At 41.1% G+C, this 21,709-nt stretch overlaps 1 protein-coding gene across 2 annotated transcripts in view; it reads left to right on the top strand.

Annotated features, from left to right (window-relative positions):
- Positions 1 to 21,586, top strand: part of LOC133459475 (zinc finger protein 609-like) — a 110,248-nt gene extending 88,662 nt beyond the window's left edge. For both annotated transcript variants that reach the window (XM_061739443.1, XM_061739452.1), the window contains 5 exons: positions 9,534 to 9,621; positions 11,596 to 14,038; positions 14,818 to 15,172; positions 15,889 to 16,269; positions 18,427 to 21,586. In XM_061739443.1, coding sequence (XP_061595427.1) covers positions 9,534 to 9,621; positions 11,596 to 14,038; positions 14,818 to 15,172; positions 15,889 to 16,269; positions 18,427 to 18,470 — 3,311 coding nt within the window. In that variant the 3' untranslated portion in view covers positions 18,471 to 21,586. The remainder of the gene's footprint in view (positions 1 to 9,533; positions 9,622 to 11,595; positions 14,039 to 14,817; positions 15,173 to 15,888; positions 16,270 to 18,426) is intronic.
- Positions 21,587 to 21,709: the final 123 nt, after the last annotated feature.

The raw sequence follows: 21,709 nt of genomic DNA, 5'->3' as shown, positions 1-21,709 counted from the left end.
ATTCGTCTTCCCACGAAGCCACAAATAAAAAGTGGAGGCGTCGTACTACGTCCTGTTTTCTGATTGGATTATAGTTGATAGCGGACACCTGAAGTTAGTGTGAGGTTGAAATAGTGCTGGGCGGTATGACCAAAAATTTATATCACGGTATTTTTCAAAATTATATCGGTTTCACGGTATATCACGGTATTTTTTTTTTCATGCACAACTGGGTGTTAACCACATTTTCTAATGATTTGGAAAGGAATTGCTGCAGTAAATTGGCTTAGAATGGCCTATTTTACTGTCATGAGGATGCATAAATAAAATTAATTTGATTTAGGCATGCTTTTCAAAGAAAAAAATCTTTTACAAAATTACAAAGTAGAAAATATTTATTGAACAAAAAAAAACTGAACATTTTTTAATTTCCCAGCATTATGTTGTTTTGGTTCCACTTCCTGGTGAATGTTAGGTAAAATTCTTATGTGGTTACTTTTTGGTTGGCCAACGATTTATGTTTGTGGTGCGCAACCGGTACGGGAGCGGCCAGTCCATTTCCTTATATTACAACGCCATTATTAATTGTTCAGTTTTTTTCCCACTTATTCCACTGAGCACCGAAAGTGTTTTTTTGCCATTTTCGGCCAAACAATTTCGGTTACCGAACAATCGGTGCATCACTACTGCTAAACAGTCCCCTCACAAACGGTGTCCAGCGGCGCTACGTTCCGCCGCGCCGCGTTCCCAACGTTGTGTACGCTACTGTACATACTCACCGGTATTACGGTATATGAAAAATTCATATCATAAGAAAAATAAACACCGGTATTCGGTATGAACCGGTATACCGCCCAGCACTAGGTTGAAACAACATTGTATTCCAACTTTTGATTATAATTGGATTATGATATAGATTTAAAAATTGGGTTTACAATCAAAATCTAACGTTGGCTTGATGTGTAATTACAGCAAGGTAAGATGTTGGATGATGGTTTTTTGCCAGCAACTATATAATTAGTTATCCAACGTTGTTGCCGTATCCAACCAGGGCCCAACTTTAATTCAACGTCCCGACAATGGTCCAACAATCAATCAAGTGGAGCGGCTTCGTCACTTACCAAAGTCGCACTAAAACATTTTGATGGATTTTTGAGCGCAGTGTACCACATAAAATTGGTTCGAGGTCAGTAAGCACAACAAAATTCATACATAAGCTGCGCCTGATTTATAGAGCACACTGCTGATTTTTGAGAAAAATGAAGGATTTTAAATGCTTCTTATAGTGTGAAAGATACGGTAATTTATACTGCTCCCTGCACTTTCTGTAGTGCATCACATTAACAGATGAATTTCCCACTCTGATCTGTAAAGGTTTTCAACAACAATAATGTGGTTCTTTAAGATCTTCCAAATCAAATATTGATCTAAATTGTTTTGACTTATTGTTTAAGCTCTACTGTTTATTGGTTAGCAGCAATAAATATATGAAGAAATAAAAAACAGTAACAGCAGTATGGATTATAACAGATCATATACTCTAGAAAAAAACTAATTAAAATTGTCCTCTATAATTATTATATACTACACGGAGTGCAGTGTAAAACACTCTCAGAAACAGCCGCATCGGCAGGAAATTGATTAGATTCCTTCCACTGGGGAGTCCAGCCATTTTCCACAGTTGAAATGTTGAAGCTTCAGAAATGTAATAATGTCATCTCAGCTCAAAATACTGAGGTTGTGATGTTGTTACCAGACTGTTTCCCATTTCATATAGATTTTACTCGTATTACAGTAGCACTAATAGTACTTTCAGTGGTACAAATACCCATGTCCAGGAATTTGGAACTTTTATGTTGCTCAGACTCAGAGACAAAATCTTGTACTCTTGTGCATTTATGGTGACACTTTAAGTTATTTAAAATCAGTCTTTAATTTAAATATTTTTAAATGCTTGATCCCTTAAAGAGTGAAGCCAGAAGTAAAAAAAAAAAAAAAAAGGAAGCAAACCACTAGGACTGCACAAAACCTAAATGTCACAAAGAAAAAGCTGTAATGGTCTCAGCCACACCTGTAATGGTTTTGTAGCCACACGTAGATTTGGAAAAAACTGTCAAATATTGTGGTTTTTCAGATGTGTTTAATCCCGTTTGATGCAAAAGTGTAATGAAAACACTCGAATTTGCATGTCTCTGGCAGCACTGGTGGCTATGTAATCAGTTAATCTGAAGTCATCAAAATCTACTTACCTGCTGTTTTTGGCCTCATTTGATTTAATTGTGCTATAACACTACTAAATCACTATGCATTACTGCATTACATAAGGGATTTGTCTTTGAACAATCATTTGAATGATCCACCGCAGCCTTTTTCATCTGAATATTTTCGTAACAGCGGTAGGGCAGTCCCAATAATATGTCCAAAACTAAAGATGTTTTCATCGCTGTTCTTCAAAGTCAAGATCTTCTTCGTCTTTGATTTGAAGCGAGGTCTTGCAGGATGAAATACGTAGAGTTACAGAGAGAGGCCTGTCCGCTCATAAAAGAAAAAGTTGGTTGAATTGAAACACTGACCCTCGCAGCGGTACCTTTGTCGCAATTTCAGAATTGTCCCTTTTTTTGTGTAATAGAAAGCCTTATTGTTAAAAGTTAAGTTGGGGAAACATTCAACATAATTTCTTCAATTTATTTTTTTTTTAGCTGGGCACTTTATCAGGACTTAAAAATATGGATTAATTTCTAGCTTAAAGAAAAAGCTGGTAATTCTGAGAAGTTTTTGCTGTTTCTTCAAAGTCTGTCGTTAAAAATGAAAAAACATTGACTTTAGTCATATATATGTTTGTGAAGCTTACCAGCCATTCAGGCAGGATTATCGTTTGTTCCAACAGAAGTTTTCAGACGGGAGCCCTCAACCCCTCGGGGTGAAGTAAAATTCTGCCAGTGCTAGATTCCACCACAACCACCACATCCAGTGATGTAATTTGCTCATACAGTTCGTCCTAAATAGCTGTCTGCACAGCATTTAAGATAAAGGTCAGTCTGAGGACTTTGTGTTTGACACTGACATGACCGGACAAGCTTGACATTGTTTTATGCAGCACAGAGGAGAATAACACGGTTAAAATGGAAACCTGCTCAACACTTGAGTGCTCGAACGCTTCATTTGTCAGTGTTACAGTTATTGCTCATGGCAGTGGCCGGCTATTTTTTATCTGCTGAAATGAATACTGACACTGTTTTTCTCATTGTTCTACATTCACTGTCTTGTCTACGCGCAGCCTCGATGATTTCTGCATTTATATGGAATGGAAGTGAAAGAGAGCTGTTTTTAGCAAGTTCTGTCAATTATTACACTGTCTCTAGCGGTTATTAAAGGTGATAATTGCTGATAATTGTTCTTAAAGTAAAACTCCTCCTCCCTCAAGGTTTGTCTATAATGTGATTTTTTTTTTTTTTTTTTTTTTTCTCTCTCAAATTTAAACAACTACACAACTAGAAAGCTTGTGAAGCAATGTCTCACACGGTGATCCCAGAGACATGATCTCCCATTTTCAAAGATAACAAAGACATTTTGACAGGGTCACTTGGTGAAAGTGCCATTAACCCCTCTAGATTCCTGTTGAGTTGGATCAGAGCGGGGGTCAGCCAATGAACTCGTGGCCCTCAGAGATTTTAGCGGCAACAAGAGGAGCTGATATTTTGGTCCCACTGCAACCTGATTAAATCAGCTAAGCAGGGAGTTGGGGAGGCTGAGGGCAGGACATGGCACTCACCAATGCAGCAAACAATTTGACACTTGATTTTTTATTTTTATTTTTTTTTTCCGTTTCAGGTAATGTCGTTTAAATATACGGTGGAGTTCAGAGCATAAGTAGGGCAGCCATTTGTTGTTCAACAGCACTGGAAGGAATTGAGTGTTAAAATTAAAGGCCAATCCCTCTCATTAACGTGGGCTTCGCTGGGTGACCCTATTAAGGCTGACACAAGGGGGGAAGGGCAGAGTGCAGGCAACTGGGTTTGCTTCAAATCACTGTGACCCTTTTCTCTCACCACACTGCGAGCCTCCTCTAGCAAACAAATCCCAAGTGAGCTGCAGCTCCACAGAGCAAGGTTTATTTTTTGATCTTTGAACTCCAATCTGTTTCTCCACCTGAAACAAATCCAGTGAGTTGAGAGAGATCACGGCCCACACAAATACTCTGATGCAACCTTGTGTGTGAACAGATGAATATGTGTGTAAAGTCATTTTAAGCCTTTTTCAAACTAGATAGAAGTGCGCTAACATCTGGTTCTGTCTTCAGAGGAGGAGAGAGTTTAATCAGCATTCATTCCTGGGCTTGGTGAACTTGGAGATGACCTTTTATGCGAAAGTAGCATACTTTTTGGGGGGTTTTCTTTTTTAAAAGTGTGTACAAAAGAGCAGATTAAATCTTTTCCTGAAACCAGTAGTAGCATGTTTATATTCAAGCTCCCACTGGGGCTGTACAGACCTGCCTCAGAGGACAAGCCTGCAAGCTCTGGCAACGCAAAGGGGAAGCATTACATTGTTTCTGACACTCTGTGTGAGACAGTTTCTGATAATCTTGACTTCTTCAGATAATGAGGCTAGGTTGTTTTTTTGTTTTTCTTGGTTGTAGTTTTTTACAGAAACTCGGAGATGTCGGTTAGATGGTCTGTCAGTGAGCTACAAGCTGTCTAGCTGACAGGTGAATTGATCAATATACTATTTTTGTCCATGAAATCTTGTCAGTTTCAGGGACTGTGAGACATTACAGCTGGTAAAAGGGTGGTTGTGTTAAGAACATGGGCGCTTCCCCCATTCTAGCAGCCCTGAGTGCACCGTTGAAAAATGGGATGTACACCAGTTGTTCCCACCAATGTTGATTTTCGTCTATTAATGCCTACAGAGTTCTGCAGGACTAAACCCAAACAATCTTTTTTTTCTTTCCTTTTTAAATTGATTACACCTCTGTTAATACAAGGAGACTGAATCCTTTCTGGTGGACCAAGGTTTCTGATAAGAATAACCTTACAAGTACAACAGTTCGTAGACTTGTAGAACAAATCCATCTTTTTCTCTTTATCCGAGTGTTGGTGCTTGACAGGTTCAGAGACTTGATGAAAAATGATGATGTCGGTAAACCCGTGTTAAGATATTCTGGGCAGTGATAACTCTTCTTGTAGCTCTGAGCATTGCACTCAATTAAAGTTGGCATGTCCATCCAGGTGTTGCCTCTACACCACTGCCCACCAGAGCTGGAGTCGATAAACACAACTGCAGCTGAGTTATTTGACACGGGATTAAATGCTGAGTTTACCTTTTTAGCTTGGAAAAACACCCAGATGTAGAAGAAGAAGTAGCATTTTTTTTTTCCCCCATCTCAAACCAGCGTTCCATCTTTATTGAAGCTCCACTCAGGCATCGTTCAATTGGTTTCAAGAGACAAGTAGAAGACAAAAACCGTAGCTGTTTTAACTGTCATTTTAACATAACATATATTGCTTTCTACAAAAACTGAGAAAAAACAACCTGCCATTTTCAGCAGGTTCCCTGGTGTCTAAAAGAAAAAACACCCTACACATTACTTTTAATGTAAAAATCAATATGTATAATTTATGCAAGATGTGTTAAGGTTGTTTTATTATACTATGTAGTCTTTTAGGAAAAACTGGGATTATAGGTTGTTATTGTGTCTTTGGTGAAGGGAATATGGCTGGAAAGAAGCCACTTGAAGGAAAAATGTATGACAGTGAAGGATATGATCTGAAGGATATTTGGTAGCAAACGTGAATTCTTTGTGCATTTTTCCATGACTACATGACACCATGTATCGGTAGTCAAAGCAATGGAATTTTCAAAACATGTTTTCATATAGTTTTTACTTTTAATGTGCACAGTGGTTTAGTTACTTTTGCACCCTTTTGCTCCTGACAGCACAAAGTATCTCTAGCCAATGAATCAGCAACCCATTTAGAGTAGAACTGTTCAATAAGATTGATTGCAGCACCTCTTCTAATAAGCCATCATCCTCTTTTGTTGTTATTAAGTTAAGCATATGCAACCCTACACTGTGAGCTGCTCTTCACTTCCAGACAGTGAGTTATAGTTGAGGGAAATGCAGGGAAATTCCTCTGGAAAACCCAACACAAAGCACATGCGATGTCAGATTGTGGAGAAGATTTATCTTGCAGCAGAGCAGTGATCCTCAACGCACAGCCAAATACAGCATGGAATTTTCTCAGAACAAGATGGTGAATGTCCTCGATAACTGCACCCCGGTTCAGACCTGAGTCATGATGGAAAATCCTGCTTGTGACTTGAAAATGGTCACATGTGATACTCCACATTCAACCTGATTGAGCTTAAGGAAAATCTCTGCGCCAAGTTAGTAGCGTTCTATCCAATCTGAGCCAAGGATTTTTCAGGATCGACTTGTTATTGTGGATAAACACTGTCAAAAAGTAATTACTCAGAATTTACATTCATGAGCATTTCTAGTATCCAATACCCAGTCTTTGTAACATGTTTTTACTAAAACTCTGTAACACATTCATACATTTTCCCAGGTACATAAAGTCAGTCCAATATAAATACTGAATGCTAATTCAAAACCATTAAAGACTAAACCCAGAGTATAAATTCTACCTTCTCAACAGATAGCACAGGGAAAGCTATATCCTGCACATCATGAAAAGCTAGTCATTAATGTGCATTGCCTTGATTTACATCCTGCCTCAACCAGCTGCCAGAGACATTTTGTGTGGAGTGTTTGGAGAGCTTAGGGGGCGGGCTGTTGGAGGCGTTTTAGAAAAGGTCTGGATTCTTTTAATGTGACAGAAATCCAAACTCAAGGACCTCTCCACGAGCCTGTGAACACACAATCCTAATTTTGCGGTTGAATTTAGCCTTGATCAAGTGCTTGTGTTTTGAAGCCATAGATTAAGGGAAGATACAGCCAGCCTAGTGTTGGTAGCTTCCTTTAAAATGTATATATATATATTTAAATGCCATTTAAACTTGCTACTTTATGTCAAAGGTGCAAGAGAACAATGAGGTCTTAACTGTGACTTTTGTGTGTGGGAGGGAAAAAAAGATTGTATGCCAGGGATGGTTATAGCATTGAAAAGAGGAAATGAGGGTGAGGGTGAAGGAGAGAGGGAAAATGGGGTGAGCAAGAGAGGTTTCCTAAGCTAATAAAATGCTCGGGAGGATGGAAGCTGCCAGCCAGCATTCCTGTGCCATTAGATAAGTTAGCTCACTGCAGCCTCCAGTTTCTCTGCAGTGCTGAAGTGGCAAGCTGAGGTCACCACTGGGAAGATAGGGGGATGGTCTGGGCAATGAATTTGCAACGTTGTTGTTCAGTCATTACTCCTAAACCTCAGCAGATCCTTAGTTGATTATTGATTCCAAATTCAAATATTTTCAAATGCCAAAATCTACACACCATCATCCACAAGCCTCAGTTGTACTATTTACTGAAAACAGTCTCCACAGGAGCCATACAGTGGTGTGCTTTGTACTTTGGCATGAATATATATTACTTGCATTTAATGTCTGAAGTACAGGAGTTGATTGATTTTTTTGTGTGCATCTGCATAATTAATGATAATCCTCAAGCTTTTCCTAACCTGATCTTATTTGGTTTCCTGGTGAGAATATAAACGGAGGATGAGAGGCTCCTCTGGAACTTTTTTAGGTTCTTAATGTGAGATCAGGTATCTCACTTTGCACAGGGCAGGTTGTGTGATTCACAGAGAGCCTCCAGATCCACAAAAGCGTTTTATTGTGACTGATTGCAGCAATACCATTGAAGTCAAGAGGTTTTTCTTGCACACAGTCTGTAAGCTGAACCGTTAACGTTGAATTGGTTGAACCCAGAAGCATGCTGCTTATTTTTTAGGAGCTGTAGTAGTCATACTGTCCCCAAGGCAGTAGATTTCTCAGCAGCAGAGAAAGATAGTGTTGCGAAGAAATATTTTCCTACAAGTGATTCTCCTTCAGGGTTGTCTCTTGTGCTGATGACTTATTTAAATGGAAAGGGTGTTCATTTATTCTCCAGTAACCTCGACGTTCATTCTTAGAAAGATCCTCTACCATGTCGTTTTTACAATGGTTGCTGCTGTTGAGTCTGTTCCACATCATTTAAAGGATATCAGTCAGTATTGTGCCTATGGCTTTATCTTGTGAAGAAAAGGTTAAAAAGCATCCTTTGCATCTTTTCCCTTTAGCAAACATTAACTCATTGATGCAGCAGCCTCATTGGATGCTTTGCTCACTATACTAACACTTAATAGTTTTGTGACAATAGGGCTGCAGCTATCGAATATTTTAGTAATCGAGTATTCTACTGAAAATTCCATCGATTAATCGGATAAAACATATATTTGTTTAGTTAAAGAGCAATTATAAATATACATAAGATGTTAGATGTTAATTGACATCAAGACTAAATTATATAATACAGTAGGTTCATGTCTGTGCATTTAAAAACCCTGAACTTACACCAGTTGACCAAATTCACTGCCTTCACTCAAAAAACTAAGGATCTTACCAAGAAATGTTCTTATTTCTAACCTAAAAATGCCATTACACCTGATATCAGACATAACTTAAAATGTTAGGTGTTTTCCCACGTGTTTCAATTGAACTTTCATTTGTGTCAAGCAAATTTTAAGTTGTAGTTAAGTTTTAAGTTAGAGTTTTGGCAGTGTTCAAAATAAAATTATGACACCTGCTGTATTGGAGCACATTAGACACCAGTGCTGCTTGTTTTATCCATGAATGACTACGGAGATAAAATGAAATGAAAACTACCCAGTTAGCTTTATTACGTTTTTATTTTTCTGACATTTTCTGCCTTTTTTTTTTGTTATAACTGTAGCGGGAACAGAGGTTTATATACTGGGTAAAGGCTGATTTATGGTTCCGCGTTACAACAACGCAGAATGGTGCGCGTCGCTGCGTACCCTACGCCGTAGGCTACGGCGTAGCCGTGGAGAGCCTGCACGGCAGCGCAGCATCGCCAGCCGGACCGGCGCTCTCCGCCCTCGCCGGAGAGCACCGTAGGCTCTGCGTCGATTTAACGCGGAACAATAATTTTGGCTTTAGAGGGGGAAAATAGGAGAACGGACCAGAAGAATATAGCGTGGATTAAAAATAAAAGTTAAGCACTGAACTCCCGTCTGGGCCATTGCAGACTGCCTGAGCACGGCATGTTACTAAAACCAAACATACCCGCCGCCTCTTTCTCCCCCCTTTAACGTGCAAAGCGCATGGATGTACGGCGCAGCGTGTGTCGCATTAAATGTGGTCCGGGCGTAATACGAGGCTTTGAGCTGGTGAAATTAAACGAAAAAATAAATAAATAAATAAATTAAACGAATTCCTCGAGGCAGAGAAAATTCCTCGATCATTTTTTGTAATCGAATTACTCGAATTATTCGAGGAATCGTTTCAGCCCTAGACAATTGACAGGTTTCATAGTGTTCTGTAAATAAATGTGGTACTAGTCAATCATTGTAAAATGTTTAAATGTGTGATTTCTTGTCTCGCAGGCATGCTGGTGGTCAACGTTACTTGGAGAAATAAGACCTACGTCGGCACCCTGTTGGACTGTACACGACACGACTGGGCTCCCCCTAGGTAAGAGCATCCCACCGCTCGGCTCATTCCAAGCTAAGAAAGCTTAGCATGATATCAAATTTATTCATGGGAGTTGTAAATGTCATGGTAGAAAAGAGTTCACAGTTGCCACAACTCACTGGTGAATACTCTCCATCTGTACTATTGGTACAAAGGCTCATAACCTTTTCATATTCCGTATGATACAAATCTGCTGTAGCAGCGTCAGCTCAAGCATACACAGCCTAATGCACTGACTGGCTTGTGAGCCACTGGACCATTGAGTGCATGTTAGTCTTTATATTGAGCCTGGAGAAACGGGATTCATTGGCAAGCAGCTGATGTCCCAAGAGGTAGCAGTGGAAATAGAAAGCTACTCTAACAAGTCAGATTGCAGAATCCAATTATTGGACCGAGAGCTTTTTTCTTCAACACTGGATAACATTCTCTGTCACAAAGGCTTCGTTTTCTTAGATCAGTCTCATGGCGATAACGTGAGGTGTACGTGGAGAAAGCAGAGGATTTGTAAAGTACATACACAAGCCCTTGCTTAAATCAAAATTATAGCACTGCGGGTGGAAAACGAGTTGCTACTGTATCATTGCAATGCTCACTACGTAAGATGTGAACATGCACCAAAAATGTCTGCCATTTTGCAACATGACTACATTATGGACACATCCTGAATAATTCAAAAACCTTTCAACAGACTGAAACCTTCGGTTTGTAATCAGTCTGAATTCCCGTGCCCCGTCAGATCAGGGATGTTTCACATCCTCTTCTGGGGCTGAAATCGTTTGGAGAGATTTTTAGAGAAATCTGTAAGTCTCATCAACCCTGCATCTGATTATTATTTTTTTCCCCCTCCGATTCCCAGTCTACTAATCTTTACTACATGGGAAAGAAAGATGATGACATTATTACTTTTGGACAGACAAAGGCCAGACTTCTATCTTGCATATCTGAATAACCTCATGCATGGTTCATTAGAAGAAAGCTTGTGAATATTTGTGGCTTTTCAATTGATGTTTTCATGTCTATATTTTAGAGAGTCATGTGGCTTTAACAAACTCACTTGCAGGAAATATCAGATTGATATTAGGGCTGAAAAATTTACGGATTTTAATAGACATCACAATTTAAATTGAATTGATATAAATTGATCCAATTAGTAACTCACAAAGGCTATTACTTAACGTGATTATGTGGAGTATTTTACTCCTCTGAAGCAACCCAATGAGCACGTGGCAACGTTTGAAAAAACACCATAAACAGTACAATTGATATGCAGCAAAGTACGCACTCTGAAGTGCTGCTCATCAACACAAAGTAATATTTCAGTCATTATTAAAGTATTATAGACTGCATAATGAACTGCTGCCTGGCTTTCAATTATTGTAACATAAATGAAAATCGGAATCGCAATATCTGTTAGAAATATTGATTAGCCAACCAATATTGTCATCGTGAACATATCATGTAATTTGGCATACCAGCAGAAACAATAACACTTGTGTAATGTAAACCAGTGTCAGCTTGTATTGCAACAATCTGCTTGTGATTAGTGTTAAGCTACAAATAGAAATATCTCTACCAAACTAGAAGAAAACTGACCTTTTTTATTGATTAGATGTTTTGGTGATGGGCTTGTAATGAATGAGTCCATAATGGGGTCACATTTGTGTAGTTAAAATGCTAACCCTTAGTTACACAGTGGTTGTCTCATTTACAGAGTTGATTGCTACACTGATAAGATTTATTGGTAATTTTTCATGAAAAATTGTTCATGTCCAAATAGCCAATCAGATTGGGAGTAATTTAAAGCTTTAAAACAATACAATCACAAAGCTTAATAAAATAGTATTTATTTATTTAACAGCGTTCTTTTCAATTCAACAAATCAAAATCTGAATCTTAACAAAAATAGTCTTCTGAAACGCAGCATTAGTACATTTACAGGACTAACTCTCGGATGTTTCTTCAACACTGCTACAGGTTTTGTGAATCACCTACAAGTGATCTGGAAATGAGGAATGGTCGTGGTCGAGGAAAGCGAATGAGACCGAACAGCAACACCCCCATGAATGACAACAGCAACTCATCAGACAATAAGGGCACCACCACCAACAAGACCCGTGCCGCCTCTAACAGCAAGGGCCGGAGGGGCAGCCAAACACCATCGGAGCGTCGTACCCCTCCAAACAGCAACACAGAGGACATCAAGGCCAGTCCATCTTCGGCTGGAAAACGCAAAGCCAAACCAGCCTCAGACATGGAGCCTAATTCCAGCTCGGAGGACACCAAAGGCAACAAACGCATGAGAACAAACTCCAACAGTGGAGGCGTGGGGCCGACAGGTCTCCCTATCCCCTCTGTTAAGGCTGAGCCACTTCCACCTCCCCTCGATCGCAGCTGCCCTTCCCCGGTTCTCATTGACTGTCCACATCCTAACTGCAACAAGAAGTACAAGCACATCAATGGTCTTAAGTACCACCAAGCCCGTGCCCACAATGATGATGACATAAAGTTGGAATTGGATGGAGACTGTGAATACGGAGAGGACTCGACTCTCCACCCTGAACCAGGAAACTGTAATGGAGCGTCCATCTCCCAGAAAGGCTGCTTATCTCCAGCACGCTCAGTTACTCCAAAAGGCAGGAACTTTGACGCTCAAGGTTCTTCCCCATCTCCTGGCAAGTTTGGTTCAAAGAGTAAAAAGAAAATGGCTGAAACAGATCCAGAAACAGGAGGCACGCCAATGGATGGCTGCGAGGATGGGCCATGTCTTACTGATGAGACCAGTAACGACGGTATAGACGATAAGAGAGGATCAGATAAATCTAAAAAGGCCAGTGCTGGCACGAAGGCAGATAAACTGGCCCAGAAAAACTTGAAATCACCTCGTCCTCTTGGCCCTGGCCCGGCAGCATCCCAACAGATGTATTCATTTCCTCCTCAAAATCCCTCCCCAGGGCTAACACCAATGATACAAGGAATCCCCAAGAGTCCCCAGATGAAAGGCGCTCAGCCTAAACCCCCTCCTATTGGTGATCCCACTTCAGGTAGCTCCAAAGACAAGAAGAAGAAAGACAAAAAGAAAAAAGATGGTGGGAAGGATGCTGACAGCCCCAAGCCTCCAGGAAAGGGTGGGAAACTCGAGGAAGGAAAGCTTCAATATTCTGAACCTTGTGATCAAGGGAATAAGGGGGATGGCCTCCTCAATGGTTCCTCAGATCCTCATCAGAGTCGCTTGGCCAGCATCAAGGCCGAGGCCGACAAAATATACAACTTTTCGGACAACGCCCCAAGTCCATCCATTGGCGTTGCCAGTCGAATGGATGGCAGCGGAATGCCACAGCCGCTCACACCACTTCACGTGGTGAACCAGAATGGTGCTGACAACTCTTCAGTAAAAACAAATAGCCCGGCATATTCAGACATTTCAGATGCCGGTGAAGATGGTGAAGGGAAACTAGAAAGCGTTAAAGTCAGGACGGAGGACCAAGCCATCAGGGAAAGTGTTAAAAAAGCGCTCTTTCCAAACCAGACACCCAGCAAAGATTCCCCGTACTATCCCGGTTATGAGACGTACTACTCCCCCAATTACGTCAACCCCAGTCCCAGCGGGCCAAACCCAGGTGCACCAGTGGCCGAAGGGCCGGCCAAGATCAAAAGGGACGACGAACAGGACCAAGTCGAAGAAAAAGTAAAGGTTGAAGTTCATGAAGATCGCAAACCTGACATTGCTCCCGTTCCACAGCAGCAACAGCAGCAGCAGCAGCAGCAACAACAGCAACAACAACAGCAACAGCAGCAACAACAACAACAACAGCAGCAACAGCAACAGCAGCAGCAGCAGCAGCAGCAACAACAACAACAACAACAGCAGCAACAGCAACAACAACCACCCCCTCCACCACAGCCATCAGTTATCCAACAGCGATCAAACATGTACATGCAGCCTCTCTACTACAACCAATACGCTTATGTGTCACCTTATGCATACAGTCCCGACCAAGCCTACCACTTGATGAACACCAACCCGGCCTACAGGCAGCAGTACGAGGAGCGGCAGCGTCAGATGGCCGAGCAGCATCGCGCTGCCGAAAAGAAGTCCGAAGTCGTCATGAAAGAAAGAGAAGCCTCCATAAAGGAGGAGTGGAAACAAAAGAACCCAATGCCCCCTAGCCTTTCCAAAGCCCCAAGTCAGTCAGACCTTGGAAAGCTGCAGCAGCCTCAAAGCAAATCCAGGGACTCGCCCTCTGAACCTTCCTCAAAATCCATGGGAAACATAAAGGGGGATGACCCCAAGTCCCAGCAAGCTGAGGGGTTAAAAATGAAGCTGACTGAAGGGGGTCACCATGGAAAGGAAGAGTCCATGCAAGTGCTGGAGTCCAGAGGACAGGGGGGAATGGAGCAGGCCATTTGGTACAGACAGGTACGTACTCATCCAGATTTAACGGTGCTTCTAAACCCGTGTTGAGAATGCTTTTGAGTAGGGCTGGGCGATATATCGAGATTTTAATATATATCGATATATTTTCAAACACGATATGGTACGAGACAATATCGTTAATATCGATTTTAAAAAAAAAAAAAAAAAAAAAAAAAAAAAAATTACATTTTTTTTTAATGATTTTGATATAGCTTATTTTGTGACAAATTGACTTGAATGTTTTATTTGAGATTTGCACAAATGTTTTGTTATTTGGACAACTGTCAACCTCAGTGGAAAAGTCTGCCCGTTACTGTCTACATTGTATTAATTGCACAGTGTATTTTAATTTAATTGTTATGCAGGAAAGGGATATTTGTTTTATTTTATTCAAGAAGCATTTTTATTCTATATATGCAGGCAGTTTATTTTTATTTCATTTGTTTTATACATTTTGATATTGTGCAGACCTCTGTTAATAAAGGAACCTGTGTGACATTTTGCACGAGGCTTTGTAATAAATTATTATTATTACTTTGCTTTTACGGGTTTGCCTCAGAAAAAAATGAAGCTAACAGAGATGCTATGCTATAATGCTTTGGGGGAAACCCCAATTAAGGCACAGAAAAAATATCGAGATATATATCGAGTATCGCCATTCAGCTAGAAAATATCGAGATATGACTTTTGGTCCATATCGCCCAGCCCTACTTTTGAGCTAATGATTTATTTAATTAGGGTAGATTTGAATTTGTGATCACCTCCTTTCTCGTGCTTTGCAGTATCCTGAGAGTCAGAAGCCCCAAGCAGAAGATGAACACCAGCAACAACAACTTAGAAGGAAAGATGAAAGGGACCGGGAGCGTAAGCTAAAGGAGGATAGGCCCAGGCCAAAGGACAGTCAGAGTGGACCTAAGGAGGACGGCAAAGAGGGTAGTGATCCCAGAATTATTTCTGAGGAGCATCGAGCCATGAGCAAAGACTCTCGTTCAAACCCCCACATGCAGTTCACGTCACCACTACCGCAACACCAAGGCTACATGCCCTACATGCACGGTTATCCCTACGGACAAGGCTATGACCCCAACCACCCCGGGTACAGGGGCATGCCCTCGGTCATGATGCAGAATTATGCAGGTATGACATAAGACTTAATACAAAAATAAACGGATAGATGTGATTTGAAAATGTGTGTACTAGTTTTAAAGTTCAGGTTGTCCCGTTTCCTTTGACCCGTGAATTTAATCATCAGTCTGGTCAGTGTGGTTTCTCCTGGCCAAACACGCTGGAGTAACTTTAACAATATTTATACTAATAATGACAACACTGGCTGAAGGGTGTGGAGTCCTTTACTTCTCTCATGCCTTGCTTTTTACAAGCACTATGGTTCCTAAGACCTGTTAGTAAAACTGTAGATTGTGTCATCACTTCATATATCAGCGTAAACTAGATCTCCAGAGGATGATGTGAAGATTTTCAATCTGAAAGGCTTGAATTGTCCCCATAAAAGTGTGCCATTTGGAGATATTCTTGTGGTATTTGAAAGCAATAAAAATGAACTGCAATTCTTTGGTGGAGCTTTTTGGAGGTACAGTATGGAAGTAATCTGCAGTGAAGTTGGATAGCTTAAGTCAATCAAGGACTACTGCGGTTTGAGCTCACTTGGAATATTGTAGGTAGAAAAGGATGTGTGAATATCAGGAATTTCCCTTTTTGTAAGAGATATTTAAGGGTGTTATGTTAATGCACACCTTTTTGGATAGTCTCGTGTATATAAATAATACTGTCTGAAAATGTAGTAATTAACAGTATATATAAAACTCCATGTCGAAACTCTTCCTCATCACTCTTAGGTTCTTATCTACCCGGAGGTTATCCGTTTTCTCCATATGGGAGTAAAATGGGTGGAGGAGAGGAAGGCAGCGAGAAGTCTCGGGCTAGCCCTACTGTGACCAAGACGGCAACCGACTCCAAAGCCCTGGATATCCTGCATCAGCACGCCAGCCAGTACAAGAGTAAATCCCCAACGGTGGGCGACAAACCTCCCCACGACAGGGAGAGGGAGCAGGAGCGGGGACCTGCTGGAGACAGAGACCGGGAAAGGGAGCGAGAACGGGACAGAGAGAGAGACGTAGACCGGCCGCGCTCCTCGCCCTCCCAGCGCATCATGCCCTCTCACCACCACCTGGGATACCCCCTGCTCTCAGGGCAGTATGACCTGTCTTACGCTACAGGTCAGTCCTCTATAATTAATATTATAATATTCGTATATAATAATATTATATAATGTCATCTTGTTTCGGCCAGAATAAACGGGAAATAGCGGAGCTACTGCTACCGCTGCTGTGACACGTCACTTCCTCCCAACGGCAGGAAGTGACGTGTGCGCTCTTAATAGTACGTCCAAATTAATGCATACTACTGATATTTACTCAAAAGTGTGCCGAACTTAAGTATACTTTTTAGTATGGCATTTCAGACGCACCGAGGGTTATCCCTGTTTACATGGTAATTAATCATTTGGGATATCTGGATCAAACTAGCAACGCGCGGAGAACATCATGACGCAATTCCCGTCATTTCCGCTTCTTCTTCCTGTATCCAAATTCAAAACAAATACTGCTTCGCGCAACTTTTCGCTCACCTTGTAAAAATCGCTATCCCGGTACTTTGTTCCGTCTACAAATGCCAAAATGTTCATATCCTTCATTACATTTATGAAGTGATTAGTCTCCTCCTCACTCCAAAAGTGTGGCGTGGTCTTGCGTTTCTCCGTGTTTAGAAGAACTTCCTGGACTCAAAATACCAAGATTCCTTGTGAACAGAGCATGTGCAGAAAACAAATTCATGTTCCGTTTGATGGGGATATCCCGTTTGGCGTTTACATGACCGAATATTCAGGTTTTAAAAGGAGTAACCCAGGGGTAATATTCGGGTTTTTAAAAACCGGAATAGTAAGCAAATTCCGGTTATTCAAAGGGGTTATTGGTGTTTATATAGCTGTGCAAATTTGAGTTATTGCCAATATTCCGGTTTTAAAAGGGTTATTGACTGCATGTAAACGCAGTCAGTGTGGACATTTTCCAGCTCAGAAAGGGCTTCCTAATGTGGCAGCAAATGATGCAAAAACTGAAACATGAGTCTCTTGAGTGTTTGCAAACCAGACAAATGCAGGTGGCAGAAAGATACTTAACATAAACACACACCCTGTATGATAAAAATAGCATTGGTTGTGAGTTGTGACACAAATGTAAATCCTTAAGGGGGGAAAAAAACTAAATCAAGTGGAAGTGCAAAGAGCCCCCTGCTGTACTCTTTGATTGCATTTATGTTGTAGACATAGCAACCTGCAAAGAAACTAAATCATGTCCAAACAAAGCCCTGGTTTCTCTGCTGCAGTATAACACAATATGCAGTGCAGCTTTTAGCCCCTCAGCTCATCCATCCTAAGTAGGTCCTCTGAGGACAAGTGGATCACAGTGTTGATAATGGAGACGTTGAATGAGCCGCCAAGACACGAAGCCTCTGCAGCCTGCAGCGACATCTAGTGGAAATGAAGGTTGTGCATCTGCTGCAAAGAGCCCTACATTTATGTAACTTACTGCTTTCAAATAATTCTGGTAGTTTCAGCAGAGATCTGAGGAGATTTTGAAGTGGCATTTGTTTTTATTATTTTGTCTGCGACCTTTATGGTCTAGATATAATTAGTGCTGCATTTAAAAAATGCCCATGCAGCATATGTGTAATGTATGCATATAGGACATGCAGCGGGGGTTGGCGGCAAACCTTTTCCTTGGTTTGGTTTTTAGAGAATAACAGAACAAACGGAAAGAAAGACAAGAAAAAAATAACGACCGTCTGAAAGAGGCAGAAACGAGCCCACCAGATACGCAACACTCAAATAAAGAGAAAAATAGCTGAAGATAAAGTACAGCGAAGGAAGAGGGAATTCCAATGAGACTTGAGGATAAAAGATAAAACCAACTCAAAATAAACAGGTTAAAATAGAGATACATTTAAATAACATCTGAAAACTCCAGTTTAAGAATATACAGACCAAAAACCAGAAGAAAGGCGACACTTCTGTTATTAATGGTATTCACCGATTTGCATTTAAGCTCTTTATTTCTGTCGTGGTGAAAACGCCTGGATTTACTCCTGTTAGCAAAGCTTTCCAGGGATAAGAAAAAGACGACTTCTGAATTTATGTTCAGAATTTTCGTTTTAGAAAAAAAGCTTAAAAAATGTATACAACCTATTAAATAACTTGGAGGGGTAAAGAAAGTGGTAAATGAGTTAAATACGTGTTACTTTAGTCTTTTTCTGCTTCCTTTCACAATGAAGACAAGTAACCTGTTGGTAAATGCCTTTTTCCTTTGTGTTTCTTGCAGGGAAACCTGACCGTCACACCTCAACCCTGCAAAGATTCATGTGACTGGCTCACATGAGAACAAGATCTCCTGGTTGTTACCTTTTAGACATCAGTTGAATGGTGTTTCTATAGTTATTTTTTAGTTCCTGTGCCCCACGGCTAGGCAGACTGTTTTTTTTTTTTTCCTTTCTCTCATAAAAGACCCCAAATTCTCCATCTGTGGACTGTAACAGGACTGACAGGAACCCAGGTTCAAAGCCATGACTCTGCCCCATCACGCAGAGGAAACACCGACCCGCTGATTATCTAGTCTTTGCACTGTCAACAAACACAATGCAAAAAGAGACTATTGGACTGCCAGAACAGCTTTTGTGGTTGTTTTTTTGTTTTGTTTTCCTTTTTCCTGACTGCATTGTTTTTTGTCACGCAGAAAGAAATTGGCAGGGGACTTTGGGAAGTTAGGTGGCTGATGGGGGGAAGAAGAGTCGTACAAAACTAAAGACTGGCTTATTGTATGTCGTGAAACAACAGTATATCCTTAACTTGACAAATGTTTGGCTATATTTTGTGGGGAGAGGGAATATGGCAGCAGCTGCTTTCTTCAGAGACTAAAAAGCCTGAGACAGAAGTTTTTCATCTTCCATCGTCATCAGTTCCCATCCTCTTTGAACCCTCACGTCTTGTTTCAGGGATGTTGTCATGTTTTGCGAAGGGACCGCACACACCTCAAAGGAGAATAAACACTATTCATGTTTTCTTTTCTCAGCAGTGCTTACGTTCTCTTTCATATCATCTCTGAATGTGTCTGATGCTGGTTTTTGGTCCTGTTTTTCCTCACAATGAAAGGGTCACATCTGTCTCCACACTCAAATAGTGAAGCCACATCAGCAAGCAACGAGTTCACGGGGCATTGTCATTGTTGCATCGGGCCACCTGTGTGGGTTTTGGTGTTTTACTTTGATTGTGCTTCTTTGGCTTTGATTGTTTCCTGTAAACAATGTGAAATTTCTCTCATGTATTTTTCTGCTGTAATATAGACCTTTATCTTACCTTTATGTGCATAAATGTTTATATTTATCCAAGCATGCAACTGTTTGAAAGACTGTTTAAATAGCTTTCAGCCTTCACAGCATTTACCGGTATGTGGTCAGATTATTACTGTTACTGTTGAGTCCCTGGACGTCTTGTGTACTTTTTATTTGCTTCATAGATTTACTCGTCTTGCCTCTGATATTTTTTTTTTTTCCCCCCTAATTTACTTGTACACGAGCTTGATTTGCATCTGCGTTCATCCCGACATGCTGTGTGTATTTAGACTGGCTCCACACCGCTCAGTTACTGCCCATTCAGTCAGATGAAGGGAAACGCAATAGATCAGTGATTTTCAGGATAATGTTCCCAGACGATATTTTTCTCGGCCCTTCACTTGCTTATGTGGCTTCACCATAATACACAGGCACCTCAGACAATTGTTAGCATTATTCTGTTTTTTTTAAATCAGCCACTACCTTTTTGTTTTTGTTTTTTCCTTTTATTGAGATGTTGCCTGTGCAGTAACATCAGCTTGCTCGTGCACGTGATGGCCCAGCTGTTGCGACTTCTCAACAAACACGAACCAGCCAGATGTTGACAGCTGAATCTAAATACAAAAAGAAGTGCGAGCCAGTGAAAATGTAACGGGAAGCAACCTGAACACAGCAAATGGAGTGAAATAGGACCTGGAACACGCACACATGACTGAAGTAGGAAGCCTTAAAGTTGTCCAATGAGCTGAAAAGCAGCAAATCGCTGCAGGCTTTCCTCTGAATGCCAAACAGGTGGTCGTACTCTGTAAATTCAGTCTGGTTAACTTTAAATCGACACAAAAGGCCTCTGTCAGCAGGGCCTGTTCAACCAGAGGCCCCTCTTGGCTTTAAATTAGCCGAGGCTTTAAGTGAAATTCTATCCAGATGATATCCGCATTGATTTCAGAGGGTTCCTGTTTGACGGTGTGAGGACGGGAAAAAAAAAAGAGACATTCTCTGCTCTGGGCTGGACGTGTTATGGCGGGTCATTCAAGAGAGGACATTGTTAAAAGTGTGAGGTCACACCTTGCTGTCGTGGGTTGTGACTAGTCTTAAAGGGTTTTAATAGGAGAAGAAAGTTGACCATGTTGTCATCAAATTTAATTTTCCAGATTTTTGGTTTTACAAACACTTTTATTGTTCCCATGGTTGTAGTTTTTATTTTCCCCCTCACGGAGTCCCCGAACCGCCGGTTAACCTCTCGTCCAACACCATCTGAAGCTGGTTGTTAGCTCTTTGCTGAGACACTTCTCATGTTTAAGAAACTGCAGCTCCTCATTTTGAGATTCTTGGACATTCCAAGTGACCGAGTTTGCCAGTTTCTCGTCCCATGAAAGTTTGCAAGATGGTATATATTTTGACTTAGCACTCATTTTAAAGAATGGCTGACATGAATAAGCTGAATGTGGTGGTGTGTGACTTGTACTTAATCTGTAAGGGTAATCTAGGCAGCTGTGATGTTGTCAATAAAGTCAGTGGGTTTTAGTACCAGCAGACTGCATACAGTACATATAGTTTTATCAGACAATGGTTGTGACAAGTGCATTTGTTCTCTCTCTGAGAGTAGTAATGTTATCTCAGTAGTAAGCAAAGCCCAGTGAAAGTCATTTATCCTAAAGTGTATGAAAAGCCAGAAAAGTAACGTTTGCTATCAACATATTGGAAAGTGCTTGGCTCTTGTATTTTGCAGGACTGTATTTGTTTCATGGTGAAGAGTATATTTATTGGCCAGCAGTTGTCTCAATTGGTGCCTAGTCGAACATTCTTCTGTGAAAACACAGAGACACTTGCTCGTTTGTCCTTCCCTAACCCGCCTCCTGACAAGCACCCCCCGCCCGCCCGTTACCCGTTACCCTCCCCGCGCCGCGCCCCCGCGTCCCCGCTCCCTCCACCCACACACCTTCCCCGAGCACCAGCACCGGTGCTTGCAAGGATGTTTACAATGTCTTCATTTTCTTTCTGTGTGAGAAATTCAGAACTCTTCTCCCTCTCCTCTTTCCCTTCAGGAGTTTGTGTAAAGTGTACATTACCATGGTTCTTTTTTATACAATACTCTGTAACTTGCCTTTGTAAATTTGGGCTGGAAAAAAAAATAAATCTTTTTATGAGACAATCTGTCCCGAGAGCTGCTCAGTGACTTCTGCTGTCAGGATAATACTGTTACGTGATCACGCATCGACTCTGTTTACAACTGTGTGTTTCTGTTCTGGTGTGTTTGTGCAGCTGTTGTCTTCGTGC

The sequence above is a fragment of the Cololabis saira genome, chromosome 2 (assembly GCF_033807715.1).
Source record: "Cololabis saira isolate AMF1-May2022 chromosome 2, fColSai1.1, whole genome shotgun sequence".
Classification (NCBI taxonomy): Eukaryota; Metazoa; Chordata; class Actinopteri; order Beloniformes; family Belonidae; genus Cololabis; species Cololabis saira.
This window is presented reverse-complemented; position numbering and strand designations above follow the sequence as displayed.